We start from the raw sequence: 17,614 nt of genomic DNA, 5'->3' as shown, positions 1-17,614 counted from the left end.
ATTAGATGTATAATATAATAATTGTCTGAATGTTAAACTGCTGAGGAAAAAGTAGCCTCCGTGCCATGCTTTGGAGATGAAGGAACTGAGAATAATAAATAGTCTGCTTGCAAGTAGAAAATCCCTCAAATGGGCATCTAAAGCTCCTCCGAGGTCATACTTCTAGAGTGAGTAAATATACTGTATTGTCCCTGTCTGTCTGTCTTCAGTGAAGAACAGCAGCTTGTGGGCTTTAGATGAATCGGCTTGTACTACACATTTTCATTTAAGTCATTTAGCAGACGCTCTTATCCAGAGCAACTTACAAATTGGTGCATTCACCTTATGATATCCAGTGGAACAACCACTTTACAATAGTGCATCTAAATCTTTTAAGGGGTGGGGGGGGGGGGGTTAGAAGGATTACTTTATCCTATCCTAGGTATTCCTTAAAGAGGTGGGGTTACACAATCTCCCCTCAGCCATCATCTTGTGAAAAAGTAATATCTACCCTGCTCCAGAGATTTCCACCCTGACACCATCCAGAGGGTAAATGCCAGCCTGTCTCGGACTGTGTGCTATGGCCAAATCGACACCTGGCCCACCATCCCACCTTCAGCCTGAACTGTCTTTACGACAATGTATACCTGTACAAAGAGGCAGTCCCCACCTTAAACAATGTTGCTGGTTAGTTTTGGTTACCCTCCCTACTCCCATCACCAGGACAGGCCTGGGACTCTCCTGCCCGCTATGGCAGACCCAACCATGCAATAGGAGCTACACCAAGGCCTCCTGTGCACACCCAGAATGGAGCATTGGCAGCCACTCTGATCCCCTGCAGCAGCTCCACTCATTTGGCAGGTACTTCATCAAGGTGGACTGAAATCTGCCAACACTGCTCTCTCCCAGTTCCCGCTCTAGCCGCTGCATCTAGCGACTCGGGGGAGGTCTGTAAAGTGTTCAGTCTGCTCTGCTCTCATGTGGTTGACCAGGGACCTTGGCAAAGTCCCAGTTCACTCAACAAATAGCTGCAGATGACCCTATGCCTGTTAGCTCTTATGGGACTGAAATGGGGGCTTAGGTTAATGCACCTTAATGTGCAAACTATTGTTTCAAAATGGACACAATTGATGTTTGGGTACAGGACTCGTGTCCTGACATTCTGGTTCTTTCAGAAACATGGTTAAAGGGTTATGTATCTGATAAAGACGTTGAAGTAAATTATTTTAATGTATTTAGATGTGACAGATTACAGAAAGGGGGAGTAGTGTCCGTATGCAGTACCAGTCAAAGTTTTGACACACCTACTCATTCAAGGGTTTTCTTTATTTTTACTATTTTCTACATTGTATATAATTAGTGAAGACATGAAAACTATGAAATAACGAAAAAAGTGTTTAACAAATCAGAATATATGTTTTATTTGAGATTCTTCAAAGTAGCCACCCTTTGCATTGACGACAGCTTTGCACACTCTTGGCATTCTCTCTACCAGCTTCATGGGGAATGCTTTTCCAACAGCCTTGAAGGAGTTCCCACATATTCTGAGCACTTGTTGGCTGCTTTTCCTTCACTCTGCCGTCCAACTCATCCCAACCCATCTCAATTGGGTTGAAGTGGGGTGATTGTGGAGGCCAGGTCATCTGATGCAGCACTCCATCACTCTCCTTGGTCAAATAGCCCTTACACAGCCTGGAGGTGTGTTTTGGGTCATTGTCCTGTTGAAAAACAAATGATAGTCCTACTTAGCTCAAACCAGATGGGATGGCGTATCACTGCAGAACGCTGTGGTAGCCATGTTGGTTAAGTGTGCCTTGAATTCTAAATAAATCACAGACAGTGTCACCAGCAAAGCACCCCCACATCATCACACCTCCTCCTCCATGCTTCACAGTGGGAACCACACATGCGTAGATCATCAGTTCACCTACTCTGCGTCTCACAAAGACACGGCAGTTGGAACCAAAAATGTAATATTTGGACTCATCAGACCAAAGGATAGATTTCCACCAGTCTAATGTCAATTGCTCGTGTTTCTTGGCCCGAGCAAGTCTCTTATTATTATTGGTGTCCTTTAGCACTGGTTTCTTTGCAGCAATTCGACCATGAAGGCCCGATTCACGCAGTCTCCTCTGAACAGTTGATGTTGAGATATGTCTGTTACTTGAACTCTGTGAAGCATTTATTTGGGCTGCAATTTCTGAGGCTGGTAACACTAATGGACTTATCCTCTTTAGCAGAGGTAACTCTGGGTCTTCCTTTCCTGTGGCGGTCCTCATGAGACTAAGTTTCATCATGGCGCTTGATGGTTTTTGCGACTGCACTTGAAGAAACTTTCAATGTTCTTAAAATTCTCCGAATTGACTGACCTTCGTGTCTTAAAGTAATGATGGACTGTTGTTTCTCTTTGCTTATTTGAGCTGTTCTTGCCATAATATGGACCTGGTCTTTTACCAAATAGAGCTATTTTCTGTATACATTACCACCCCTACCTTGTCACAACACAACAATTAACATTGGTTCAAACACATTAAGAAGGAAAGAAATTCCACAAATTAACTTTTAACAAGTCACACCTGTTAATTGAAATGCATTCGAAGTGACTACCTCATGAAGCTGGTTGAGATAATGCCATGAGTGTGCAAATCTGTCATCAAGGCAAAGGGTGGCTACTTTGAAGAATCTCAAATATATTTTGGTTTGTTTAACACTTGTTTGGTTAATACATGATTCCTTATGTGTTATTTCATAGTTTTGATGTCTTCACTATTCGTGATCAGGTCAGAGTCAGGCAGGTACAGGACGGCAGGCAGGCTCGGTGTAACGCTCTGAGTGTCGGGAGGTGCGAAGTCAGACGCAGGAACAGCAGAGCTTCAATATGTTGAGTTCTTTAATATTCAACTTACAAACACAATGTCCAACACGGACGTACTGGGTGTCACACACAACGGTCCAACGACACGATAAACAAACCCAGTCCACAATAATAACATCCACTCCCGAAATCCAAAAGCCACAATGAAACAATCCCGCACAAAGAAGTGTACGGGCTGGCTGACTAATAAAGCCACACTAATTAACAATTAACTCAAACCAGGTGATACAAATAAACACATAAGGAGGGGGAGGAAAAAGAGTCAGTGGCAGCTAGTAGGCCGGTGACGACGACCGCCGAGCGCCACCCGAACGGGAAGGAGAGCCTGCCTCGGTTGAAGTCGTGACACTCGGAGTCAGGAAACAGGAGACAAAGGGCTGTGAGACATAGGTTTAATCCTAGACACATGAAACGTGGGATGTATACGAAAGGTAAGGGGCAACAGAAGTCCAACAGCATAGGGGCTAAGGATCTTCGAGATGGGGAAAGGGACGATAAAACAGGGGGGCAGTTTGCGGGACTCTACCCGAAGGGGCAGATGCCGAGTGGACAGACGATAACGGGGAGCCGGGGTCCGGTGGCGGTCCATCCGCCTGTCGTCGATACCTGGAGGTGGTCTTGAGAAGAGCTGACCAGGCTCTCTTCCAGGTATGACGACAGCGGCGGACGAATATCTGGGCGAGGTTTTTTTTTACCTCTTTGTGCTGATATCCCAGGGAGCATTTGACAGGCGAGAGACCAGTGACTGAGCAAGGGAGGGTGTTGCGGGCGTACTCTACCCACACGAGCTGCTGGCTCCAGGTGGTGGGATTAGCGGAGAGCAGGTAGTGAAGAGTCCTCTCCAGGTCCTGATTGGCTTGTTCCGACTGGCCGTTAGACTGGAGCCTGGAGGACAGGCTGGCCGACAACCCAATGAGCGTGCTTCCAGAACTGGGATGAGAACTGAAGACCCCGGTCGGAGACCATGTCCACCGGAAGTAGTAGTAGGAGATTGTGACGTTAATTCGGTTGAATAGCAGGGCCCATCGAGCTTGTCTGGAGTTGAGGCACTTGGCTGTGCAGAGATATTCCAGGTTCTTGTGATCTGTCCATACTATGAATGGGTGTTCCGCCCCCTCTAACCAGTGCCTCCATGATTATCCGACACACTCAGGTTTATGGGACACGTGGTGTGGGTGAGTCTGCCAATAGAGCGCCCATTCAACGCACCGACGTCCATGGGAATGGAGAGGGGTTATGTGGGGATTCCCAATTCCGACACCAGGGTAGCGTCCATAAAGCTCTCATCGTCCCCAATCTATGAGCACCCGGAGGGATTTTGACCGGTCACCCCACAACAAGGTACTAGTACCTCCTTGATGAGCCTGGTTCTTTCATGAGCAGGTAGATAAAACATGTCCCGTAGCTCCACAATACAGATAGCTCTGTGTGTTAAGTCTGCGTAAGCGCTCAGCAGGAGACAATCTAGCCCTGCCCAGTTGCATGGGCTCCGGAGGAGACGACTTGGCTGCCCTGATCTCCGAGAGATTTCGGCCGATATTGGCTCCACTCGGAAATTGTGGCCTTTGGGGATTTCTGGAATTCCTCGGAGGCGTGGTGTAAATCGAGGACGAGTGTAGGCAACAGGGAACAGACTCCCTCTCCCTCCTACGTTCCCCTTAGCCACCCATCGATCTGGATGGTCAAGGATATGAGGGAGTCGAGGTTCAGGGGCAGCTCCCGGGCTGCGAGCTTGTCTTTAATCACCTCCGACAATCTGTGAAGGAAAGCGTCAAATAGGGCTTCCAGGTTCCAGGCACTCTCAGCTGCCAATGTGCAACAATCCACAGCGAAGTCTGCCACACTACGGGAATCCTGACGTAGTTGGAGCATCTTACGAGCCGCCTCGCCTGAACAATAGAGAATCGAACACTTTCCGTAACTCCGCCACAAACTCCTCCAATCTGAGGCAAACGGTGGATTGTTGCTACCACATCGTCGTAGCCCAGGCAAGAGCCCCCCGGACAACAGCATTATTATGTACTTTATCCTCCAGGAATCTGAGGGAAATGAAGAGGGCTGCAGCTCAAAGATGAAAGAACAATGAGAGAGAAACACCCAGCAGGATCCGGGATCTCCAAGCGCTCCGTAGGAGGTAAGCATGGTTTTGGGAAGGTGTGGTAGATCTGGGAGAAACGCCGCTGGTAGCAGGGTAATTGACAGTCTGGGGGGTTACTGTAGTGGCGGGTTGCCTCACAGAAAATTTGCGGAATTTCTCCAGCAATGTGTTGAAGGCATGGCCCTGGCTTCCCACCAAGGTCTGGAATCCTTCCATAAAAAAACTTGAAGTAACCCTCGTGTCTTCTAATGGTGGCAACCTGGGAGGAGATGGCGTTGCAGAGCTGCTGGGTCAGTCATGGCCAGTTCGTACTATCACGACTCAGATGCAGACATGGGAGGTGGATAGTTTAGTTCTCAGATTATTTATTAAACACTAGCAGGCAAAGGGCAGGTCGAGGTTCGTTATCAGGTCAGAGTCAGGCAGGTACAGGACGGCAGGCAGGCTTGGGGTCAGGGCAGGCAGAATGGTCAGAACCGGGAAAACTAGGAAACGGAACTACAGAAATAGGAAGGTGGGAAAGAACGCTGTTAAGACCTGACAAGGCAAGACGAACTGGCAACAGACAAACAGAGAACACAGGTATAAATACACAAGGGATAATGGGGAAGATGGACGACACCTGGAGGGGGGTGAAGACAAGCATAAAGATAGGTGAAACAGATCAGGGTATGACAAATTCTTACTAATAACCCTCATAAATATTTGTCTAGTGGAGTATTTGCATATGATCTCAGTTATCATTGTCCCATAGTATGTATTAGAGATACGAAAAAGTTAAATACTAATCCTTGTTTAATTAAGAAGATATATTTTAACGTTTTCTCCTCAAGGTTTTTACATGACCTGTTCTAATCTGATTTAGCCACTATCTTCTGTATTCCTGACCCTGAGTTGGCTCTAGAACATTTCTCCTCCATATTTATTCCTCTGGCAGATAAACACGCCCCGTTTAAACAATTCAGAGTCAAAGATAGATCTAACCCTTGGTTTTCTTCTGAGCCTTCTGAGCTCAGTCATATGAGAAATCAGGCCTGGGCCAAAGCAAGGAAAACTGAGTCTGTAGTGGACTGGCAATCTTTCAGAGAATTGAGGAACATATGTACTATCTTGATTAAGAAAGCTTAAATTAAGCAATTTTTTAAGCACTATCTCTGACTCTGCTGGTGATCCTTCTAAATTTTGGAAAACAGAAAAGGCACTGAAGTGTGCAAATTTCTCTTCTCTGCCTAAGCAAGTTCTGTCTGACTCTGGCATCATAACTTAAAATAATGCAATAAGTGATCATTTTAATCATCGTTTTATCCCGGGAGGCTTTTTATTTGAGAGAAACTGGTTTAATTGACCCTGGTCAGTCAATCGACTGATCTTTCCTCTGCCAGATTTGAGCTGACTCAACGTCAACTTCTATTGAGTTTTACATTTAATTTCAATAGTTGGCGTCTGTGAGGTGCAAGATGCCTTGCTTAAAACCTCTACCGCTTCTCTCTCCCGGATCCGGGATCCTCCTCATCAAAGAAGCTGACTAGCATAGCCTAGCCTAACAGGGATATCATATAATATAATTTTCATGAAATCACAAGTCCAATACAGCAAATGAAAGATAAACATCTTGTGAATCCAGCCATCATTTCCGATTTTTAAAATGTTTTACAGCGAAAACACAATATGTATTTCTATTAGCTAACCACAGTAGCAAAAGACTCAACCGCATATTTTCACAATTTTTCTACCGCATAGGTAGCTATCACAAAACCGACAAATAGAGATATAATTAGTCACTAACCAAGAAACAACTTCATCAGATGACAGTCTTATAACATGTTATACAATGAATTTATGTTTTGTTCGAAAATGTGCATATTTGAGGTATAAATCATAGTTTTACATTGCAGCTACCATCAAAAATATCACCAAAGCAGCCAGAATAATTACAGAGAGCAACATGAAATACCTAAATACTCATCATAAAACATTTATGAAAAATACATGGTGTACAGCAAATGAAAGATAAACATCTTGTGAATCCAGCCAATATTTCCGATTTTTTAAGTGTTTTACAGCGAAAACACAATATAGCATTATATTAGCTTACCACAATAGCCAAACACACAAATGCATTTATTAGCAGCAAAAGGTAGCGATCGCAAAAACCAGCAAAATATATAAAATTAATCACTAACCTTGACCAACTTCATCAGATGACAGTCTTATAACATCAGGTTATACAATACACTTATGTTTTGTTCAAAAATGTGCATATTTAGAGCTGCAAACCGTGGTTATACATTGTGAATATGTAGCATCGATTCACCAGAATGTCCGGAGCTAGTTTGGACACTCACCTAATCTGACCAAAGAACTCATCATAAACTTTACTAAAAAATACATGTTGGACAGCAAATGAAAGATACACTGGTTCTTAATGCAACCGCCGTGTTAGATTTTTAAAAATAACTTTACCATAACAAACAGCTTACGTTATAGCGAGACAGCACCCGCCAAAACGGCGGATAATAGGACTCAACATTTTACACAGCAATACGAAATAACATCATAAATTGTTCTTACTTTTGCTGAGCTTCCATCAGAATCTTGTACAAGGAGTCCTTGGTCCAGAATAAATCGTTGTTTGGTTTTAGAATGTCCTTCTCTCCTGTCGAATTCGCTCCACAAGGCTAGCCAATGTTGATGACGTTCCCAATTTCTCTCGACGCAGAGAACGGAAAACTCCAAAAGTCCCATTGAACGTTGAATAAACTGATGAAACTCGGTTGAAAAAAACTACTTTATGATGTTTTTCTAATATGTATCAAATAAAAACAAAGCCGGAGATATTATCTGTGTATACCGAACGCTTATCATAAGACAATATGGAGGTGCTTCCCGCGCCTAGGTAGAGAAAGGAAATTCTGGACACGTCATTCCAAGAGCTCTTGTTCGACCTCAGATCAAGCTAGACACCCCATTCCACCTTCCACTGCCTGTTGACATCTAGTGGAAGGCGTATGAAGTGCATGCATATCGATAAATATTAGGCAATTGAATAGGCAGGCCCTGGAACAGAGCATCGTTTTCAGATTTTTCACTTCCTGTCTGGAAGTTTGCTGCAAAATGAGTTCTGTTTTACTCACAGATATAATTCAAACAGTTTTAGAAACTTGAGAGTGTTTTCTATCCAATAGTAATAATAATATGCATATTGTACGATCTAGAATATAGTACGAGGTAGTTTAATTTGGGCACGATTTTTTCCAAAGTGGAAACAGAGCCCCCGTATTGACAAGAAGTTATTAAGTTTATTTTTTTTAAATCCACTGGGACTGATATGCTTGATCCATTTTTGCTGCAGCTCTCTGCCCCCCTGATTGCTGAATCATTAACCCATGTTTTTAACCTAACGATTAGATCTGCTACTATCCCCAAGGTTTGGAAATCTGCCCATGTACTCTCCCTTCACAAAGGTGGTGACTCTTGTGACCGAAATAATTATTGCCCTATTTCTAAACTTTCTCGCCTAGCTAAAATTTTAGAATCCTTAATTCATTCTCAGCTAAGATCTTTCTTATCTTTGAAATGTATTCTAAATGTACACCAGTCGGATTTTAGACCAGGTCATAGCACTATCTCTGCTGCATTCCTAGTTATAAATGATGTGATTAACTGTATAGATAAAAGGCAATATTGTGCCAGACCCTTTCATTATCCTGTCCTTGACTTTCAATACTGTTGACCCCTCATCTCTAATTCAGAGGCTTTCCTCAATTGGTTTAGACCAGGCTGCATGTAACTGATTTAAAAATTACTTGACAGATATAACTCGATGTGTATCTACTGATGGTGTTAAATCAGGTTTCCTGGATATTATGAAAGGTGTCCCACAGAGGTCGATTCTGGGTCCTGTACTTTGTACTGTTTACATTAACATTATTATTATATATTATTATCAACAATAATGCTGACACGGGGAACCAACTGAGGAACAGACAGATATAGAGGGGAAGGTCAAACAAAGTGAAGGAGTCCATGTGAGTCCAATGAGTGCTGATGTGAGTAATGATGGTGACAGGTGTGCATAATGATGAGCAGCCTGGCGCCCTCGTGCGCGAGTGAGGGGAAGCGGGAGCAAGCGTGACAATTATCTCGCCGGTTGACCAGGCTCTACCTGAACTACAGTCTGCCTTCATAGCATTACAGAAAAACTGTATTGACCTGAAATTAGTATTGAATGCAGGTACAACTAAGTATATGTTGTTCACTAGAGCGGTGTCCATATTGATCATGCATCTGAATAGATGAAAAGCTGTATTTTAAAAAGCATATTGATTAGTTAGTAAAGGTGAGAATAAAAATGTGCTTCTTTTATAGAGATAGGTCCTGCCTCTCGTTAAATAGTAGAATGCAGATTTTGTATTTTTTGGTATTTTATTAGGATCCCCAAGCAGCAGCTACTCTTACTAGGGTTCACACAAAACATGAAACATGACATAATACAGAACATTAATAGACAAGAACAGCTTAAGGACAGATTATTCAGTTGACGTTCCTATTGGTCCTAGACTGTGGCGACATCATTGATATGAATGCAGCTGCCACTTCATTAAAGCCGTCAGTAGCAGTTTATCATGCGCTTTATTACAGGAGACAATTTTTGTATCATCGCTGCATTCTCTATCAGAAAGTTGGTTGATACATTGCTATGTTTTCATTTATTAAGTCCTTTTACAGAAAGTCCCACTGTAGCTAACGTCTTTACTAAACTTTAGACACAAGTTACCACACCCGGTCTCAAGGATGGTTAACTCTGGAAATGGTTTTGGTCTCCACGAAGTAAGGAAAGCCTTGCATGTTATTTGTGGAACAAAATTTGATATTTGGATGCCTCTAGGGCAATTCAGAAGGCTGAATGAGGACCTTTTACTGATGAATGTGTGTGTTTTTTATGATCGTGTTTTTCTTTCTACTTGCATTTTGTATTTATATTTTGATGCGTGTATTTTCTGTAATTTATGTAATTCAGGGCTCATCTGTAAAAGAGACCTTGGTCTCAGTTTGACTCCCTGATAAAATAAAGGTTAAATAAATACAAATCTGCTTTGACAGCTCTGTGACATTGGATCAAATCAAAGCCACTGCTGATACTTCATGGTGGCGGCCCTGCCCCCCTTTAACAGCTGCTCTGCAACAGTTCTCTACTTCCTCCTTTTCCTTACTTTCCCTCTACCTCTCCCCCTTCCACCATGGCCACAACCCTCCCCATATACATGTTGAGCGGTGAGATAGGCAAGCCTGAAGATGCAATAGATAACCCGACATTCTTTATGGACATGGAGGAAGAGGAATAGTGTATGGGAAGAAGTTTTATGTGTGGAGCTTTGAAATCACATGGACAGAACAAGCTTCGGGTGGGGAAAAGGCATGCTGTCTTTGTAGTACAAGACACATGTCACCTTTTGAAGGAAATATCCCTTTCACTCTGTTATCACTTAATGCCATGTGTGTGTTGTGTACCCTAACATCTATGCAAGGGGCATTGCAATCATGCAATGAAATCCCTATTGTCCATCAGTAGGTTTTTTTCTCTTGCATGACCTCCCTGAATTCCCTCCACAGTCTGTGGGTGCATCCCAAAATTCCCTATATGGTGCATTACTGTATACCAGCCATATGGAGAGTAGTGCACTATAAAGGGAATAGGGTGCCATTTGCATCCACCTGTGTGATCTGGGGTGTAATCATTAGCCAAACAGTTGCAAAACAAGAGTTTTTATTGGACAAATTCAGGTCGGTCCCTCCCCGTTTAGTTACGTTTGCTTCACTTTAAGAAACGTTTCGCAAACAGAATCGGCGTAATGAATACGCCCCTGACTGCCTGCCTCTGTTTAACATGTTTATTGTGGCCATGTTTGTCTTTTCTGCAGCAGGAGGAGGAAGATGTGACTGATGGCAGGACAGGAAGTGACAGATGGGGAGGTCCTGACAATGACCCACTTGATTAGGTCAGTCATGTGATGCTGACACTACAATAACACAATTAGGCCTAATTTTCCATGCCTACCTGCAGAGGAGCACTCCTCCCCTCGCTGGCTCCCTCCCTGGCTACCTCAGGAGACTGCCTCCAGGAAGTGTTTTAGGCTGCTCAAAATGTTTCAGAAAAAAATACAATGGGGACATAAGTAGGCTAGGGCTACTTAAGATGTGTCCAGACTCCAGATTAACCGTTGCATAAAATATGCTACAGTAGGCTTGACATTTAAGGTGCAATATGATATACGTATGACAAACCAAGAAATATAAAATTATCTCTGTATGTCCTTTTAAATTATCACAAAAATATTATGGTTGCAATAGCAGCAATGGGCGGTCCCCTTGCTTAGGAGGGAGCAATTTTCAAGGTGATGTGTCATGTCACGTGAGGAGTGTATCTCCAACACATCTCCCTCTTGGGAAAATGTGAATCAGCAGGACACACACATTCCCCATGGAGAGCCACTGAAATGTACTAAACCCAACTCTAGAATCCACTGTAACTCGCATAGCCTATATATACTGTAGGTTTACAATATACAGTTGAAGTCGGAAGTTTCCATACACTTAGGTTGGATTCATTAAAACTCATTTTTCAACCACTCCACAAATTTCTTGTTAACAAACTATAGTTTTGGCAAGTTGGTTAGGACATCTACTTCATGCATGGCACAAGTAATTTTTCCAACAATTGTTTACAGACAGATTTTTTCACTTATAACTCACTGTATCACAATCCAGTGGGTCGGAAGTTTACATACACTAAGTTGACTGTGCCTTCAAACAGCTTGGAAAATTCCAGAAAATGATGTCATGGCTTTAGAAGCTTCTGATAGGCTAATTGACATAATTTGAGTCAATTGGAGGTGTACCTGTGGATGTATTTCAAGGTCTACCTTCAAACTCAGTGCCTCTTTGCTTGACATCATGGGAAAATCAAAAGAAATCAGCCAAGACCTCAGAAAAAAATAGTAGACCTCATCCTTGGTTCATCCTTGGGAGCAATTTCCAAACGCCTGAAGGTACCACGTTCATCTGTACAAACAATAGTATGCAAGTATAAACACCATGGGACCTGAAACCTGAAAGGCAAGGAAGAAGGCTTCTTCAGCAAGGACGAAGCCACTGCTCCAAAACCGCAATAAAAAAGCCAGACTACGGTTTACAACTGCACATGGGTACAAAGATTGTACTTTTTAGAGAAATGTCTTCTGGTCTGATGAAACAAAAATAGAACTGTTTGGCCATAATGACCATCGTTATGTTTTGAGGAAAAAGGGGGATCCTTGCAAGCCGAAGAACACCCTCCCAACCATGAAGCACGGGGGTGGCAGCATCATGTTGTTGGGGTGCTTTGCTGGAGGAGGGACTGGTGCACTTCACAAAACAGAAGGCATCATGAGGAGGAAAATGATGTGGATATATTGAAGCAACATCTCAAGACATCAGTCAGGAAGTTAAAGCTTGGTCGCAAATGGGTCTTCCAAATGGACTTTGAAAGCATACTTCCAAAGTTGTGGCAAAATGGCTTAAGGACAACAAAGTCAAGGTATTGGAGTGGCCATCACAAAGCCCTGACCTCAATCCCATAGAAAATTTGTGGACAGAACTGAAAAAGCGTGTGCGAGCAAGGCGGCCTACAAACCTGACTCAGTTACACCAGCTCTGTGAGGAGGAATGGGCCAAAATTCCCCAAACTTATTGTGGGAAGCTGGTGGAAGGCTACCCGCAAAGTTTGACCCAAGTTAAACAATTTAAAGGCAATGCTACCTGTCACGAATCCCGCCGAAGATGGTGCCTCTTCCTGTTCGGGCGGCGCTCGGCGGTCGTCGTCACCGGCCTACTAGCTGCCATCGATTCTCTTGTTTTTGTTTCTGTTAGTTTGGGCTGATTGGGTGCACCTGTTTTGAGTTTAGTTTTGTGGGTAGGCTATTTAAGGGCAGTAGGCCCGCTGGCTTTTGTGCGGGCTTGTTATTCTGTTTGTGGTGTTTGTATTCGTGTGGATTTTGTCCTTGTTTATTGTGGACTGGATGTTGATGCTCCCTTTTGTTGTGTGGCGTAGCCGTCTCGTTTCTATTCTATTTTGGAATATTAAAATATATCCACTTGTTCGAAACTACCCTGCTCTCTGCGCCTGACTCCTTCATTCACCATTGGAAACGTAACACTACCAAATACTAATTGAGTATATGTCAACTTCCGACCCACTGGGAATGTGATGAAAGAAATAAGAGCTGAAATAAATCATTCTCTCAACAATTTTTCTGACATTTCACATTCTTAAAATGAAGTGGTGATCCTAATTGACCTTAATACAGGGAATTTTTACTTGGATGAATAAATGTCACGAATTGTGAAAAACTGAGTTTAAATGTATTTGGCTAAGGTGTATGTAAACTTAGGACTTCAACTGTGCATCCCCTGATAATAAAATGCCGGTATATAGAGCTATTAGTGTACGAATCCACAAATCTAACCTAATCATGTACCATTATCCAACATACGTTTGATCTGTTAACTCATTTATACCCAGCATCTATGCTGTCATGCATGTTGGGAATTGGAATGTATTTTTGTATAGAATAAAAAAACAAATAAAAAGAAATAGAGCCACTACAATATCGCTACTATATCCTATATCCTAATAGTGCACGTCACCCAGTACAGTTATCTCTGCGTAACCTTGCTCTCCGCGCATCTCACTTGCGACGTCGGTAAAACGCTTTAATTTCAGTCGGTATGCCGCTGCTCAGGGAAACGCAGGGAAGCCTATAGTCTACCTAGAGGTGAAATAAAATACATAGTCCAGGAGGGATGGTAGGCTATATTCGTTCATATTTGAGGATGCATTTTTTTCTATCTCGTGCGCACCTATAGCTATGTATGTACTCCAATGCAAATAGGTATAGCCTAGGCTGTAACGGTTGGACGTTGCAATCTGAATTGACTGGCTTGCAGTAAATAGACTAGTAGGCTATTACTCCGTGATTCTTATAATCTCCCGGATTGTCGGCGAGTTACTGCAGTCGATGCTGCAGTTTTAGGCTCTTGCACTCTCTGTGTGCTGCGACCGCAAACTCAATGAGAAAGACATGCTTTCCTTCGTTCTGGTCTCTGGGTCTGTCTGGATAATATTAGGTGAGTTTCATATATTTTCATTCGTTGTGTTCACCCTAGAATAGCAAGTGCCATTTATTGTATGGGCGCAGCCTCTCTGAAATTGTGAGACATGTTATTGATTTAGAATTCATATAGAATAGGATGCGTTCTTTTTACAGGTGCCTCTTCCATATTTCGAATAGCCTATAGAGTGGCCTGGATGATACATTTTCAGGATACATTTATTCGCGTGCGGCCTACACCGAATGCATCTGGGAAAGGTTATCTTTATGTGCGTATCTGCCGGCCTGACAGTTAGTGCACAATTATAGCATAACCTATTTGATGTCATTTATAATAATAACCAGTTGTTGAGACATTTTCACGGAATAACGATTTTATTCTAAGCGGGCCTTGTAATTACAGCCATATGGCATGGCTTCGGAAAGCGCATAGCGCAACATAATGCAATAACCAATGTGCATAGGACAACTGGGTCGATACAGTTTTTTCTGAACATATATATTGTTTTGTGTTTCAGCTAGTTATACACATTTCCGGTATTGTTATGCTAAGTTATTCCACATGACAGGCTTCAGTGGGAGAAATTCGTGTCTGCAGGTTATTAAGGTCGTGCCAGATACTGTAGGATATATGCCTAAACCGGAAACACGTAAATGAAAACGCTAATCTCTCAACCATTTAGCAACTGTATGTCGCTTGCCAATGGCTCAGTGACAGCTGCTAACATGCATCAGCGTAAATGTAGGCTATTATCAGACAGCCAGATAACACGTAGCTAGCTAGATCAACAAAAAATATACATTTTGCTAAACAATTGCAGGATAGGCCTATATAGCAACGTGGCATAGTGGTTGCCGATGGATGTCTTCAGAATCTACCCACGCCATAGTGGGTAGTGTGACGTGCGACTTCACGCGCTGAAGAGGGCATGTCTGATTGGTAGGAGCTGTCCAGTGCTGAGGGTCCTGAATCACTGCATCCAGCTCGAGTGTATTAGCAGTTTCTTGGGTAATGCTCTGTAAAACACTATTTCATTCTGCCAGTCAGGGGTGTGGGGGAAAATGTGACAATTTAAAAAACGTTTTATATTAATCAACATTAGGCACATATTCCACATATCAGCATGTTTGATCTATAGTAACCTCGACTGCAAAAGATAAATTAGCCTAGGGCCCGTTAAACTGTTGGGTTGTCAACATTTGCTTTACAGCCATTGTGCGCTGTCAAAAGTCATCGTCATGCGTAATGCATTGTTTTAACATCTGAGGTAGGCTACTAAACATAGTCCATGAGCCAGACCCCCCCGGATTTGGTCTATTGGGTTCACTTAGGGCGACAATGTCTCATAGTAACTTTTTTGAAGGTCTATGTCCCTAGAGTTGGAAAATGTGCAATAGCAGTACAGAAATGACAGCTTTCTGTGTGTTATCACTCTTTCTTTCATCCCTCCATCCCATACATTTTTCCCATAGGGATTTTACCCCATGACAAACAATGTCAATATACAACAAGTTATTGCTCAGTTATACCCTGTAATCATATATCATTGGAGAGCTTAGATTCACAGCTATCCATCAGACACATTTTCGGGAATGTTCAGGTCAACAGAACTCTGACCTTGGACCTCTAGGGTACATATCCGAATTACCTGTACAAATTCCTTTACAAAGGAAACCCTGACACATTTTAAACTTTGTTTGACAAGTGGTTCTGAAAGATCATGAAATTACCTTTCAAATGATATAAAGCACCAGATACAACTATTGTTTAAATAGCCCATATTGTGCCATTGAAATAAGAATGTTGGAAGCTTGGCCATAGAATTCCATGTAATTGGGTGATAGAGGCACCAAATTGCACACACACACACACACAAACACACACACACACACACACACACACACACACACACACACACACACACACACACACACACACACACACACACACACACACACACACACACACACACACACACACACACACACATTAACCCTGCATAAACTTTTTTCCAATATGGCCACCAAACAACTCAATGGGATCTTATTGGACAATTTCGCATGACCATACCTGTATGAAATATAATTGTAGCATGCCCCAAAATATCTTAAAATGTTCATAGTGATGTAAAATATCTGGCACACCTGGCTCATTTGGATGTGTATTCTACATCACTATGAGCACTTTAAAGGTCAAATGTAGCCGTTTTAATCACCATATCAAATCATTTCTTGGTAACATTTAAGTACCTTATTGTGATTGTTTTAAATTAAAACGATCAAAAAGAAAACATTTAGCTTCTTAGCAAAGGGCAATTTCTCAAGCAGACATTTTGCTCCGACTGTCTGGGAGTGGTTTGAGTGGAGAGGGGAAACTGAAAATTAGCTGTGATTGGCAGAGAGGTTTGGAACTCTCTTTCTTGTTGTTCTATTAACAAATGTATCGCATGGTGATGTCACCATGGAAGGCCAAAACTCCATCCCAACAAACCAGGCTGAAATTTCAGGCAGTCTTTTCAAACAGCTCTTAAAATAAAATAAAATGTTCACAATTTCACAGTATTATTCCAAAATCATAGTGTGGAGATATATATAAAACACAGGGAAATCCCATTTCGAACTGCTCTGGACCTTTAAGATATAATTGGGAATACTACAATTATATTTCATACAGACATGGCCATGCGAAATTGTCCAATAAGAGCCCATTGAGTTGTTTGGCAGCCATATTGGGAAAATGCTTCTGTGGGGTTGATACATGAATTCTGTGATATTTTTTAAACCCTGTTCTAGCTGTGTGTGTGTAATTTGGTTCCTCTATCACCAAAGTTAGAATCCAAAAAAAAAAAAAAAAAAGCTGCCCCATTACATGGAATTCTAAGTTTCCAACATTCTAATGTTGATGGCACAATAATGTTGATGTTGATGTCTAATGTTGATGGCACAATAATGTTGATGTTGATGTCTAATGTTGATGGCACAATAATGTTGATGTTGATGTCTAATGTTGATGGCGATTTTCTAGCAGCTGATGCTTCCAACGTTGGTTATGTTATATATCATTTGAAAGGTAATTTCATGACCTTTCAGAACCACGTGTCAAACAAAGTTTTAAAAATATTTACAGGTTTCCTTTTTAAAGCAATTTTTACAGGTAATTCTGATATGTACCCTAGAGGCCGATAGTCAAAGTTCTGTTGACCTGAACATGAAGAAAAATGTGTCTGATGGATAGCTATCTTTCCAAATATATATGATTAAAGGGTATAAGTGAGCAAGAACTTGTTGTTATATTCAATTGTTTCGTTATTGGGTAAAATTCCTATGGGAAAAATGAATGGGATGGAGGGATGAATGAGAGATGAGACATCATCACCCCAAGTGAGACCGACCAACCCCCCTGGCTCATGGACTAACAGGTAAACCTATTATTTTCCCCCCTCTTAATAATTCAGAGGATGAGCCACATGCTCCACCCATGACAGAGTTACAGACTGAGAAAGCGTATATGAG

At 42.2% G+C, this 17,614-nt stretch overlaps 1 protein-coding gene across 2 annotated transcripts in view; it reads left to right on the top strand.

Moving 5' to 3' along the window:
- Positions 1-17,614, top strand: part of LOC129820953 (long-chain-fatty-acid--CoA ligase 6-like) — an 81,936-nt gene that overhangs the window by 24,647 nt on the left and 39,675 nt on the right. Inside the window, exon 2 of one of the 2 annotated variants that reach the window (XM_055878119.1) lies at positions 10,874-10,951. Coding sequence is in view for 1 of the 2 variants with exons in the window: in XM_055878110.1 (XP_055734085.1) it covers positions 14,072-14,117 (46 nt within the window). In the remaining variant the exon portion in view is untranslated. Of the gene's footprint in view, positions 1-10,873; positions 10,952-13,643; positions 14,118-17,614 lie in introns of those variants that run through there. The other variant, XM_055878110.1, reaches the window with a different exon arrangement.

The sequence above is a fragment of the Salvelinus fontinalis genome, chromosome 2, assembly GCF_029448725.1.
Source record: "Salvelinus fontinalis isolate EN_2023a chromosome 2, ASM2944872v1, whole genome shotgun sequence".
Taxonomy (NCBI): domain Eukaryota; kingdom Metazoa; phylum Chordata; class Actinopteri; order Salmoniformes; family Salmonidae; genus Salvelinus; species Salvelinus fontinalis.
Note: the sequence above shows the minus strand (reverse complement) of the source record. Positions and strands in the feature narration are given on the sequence as shown.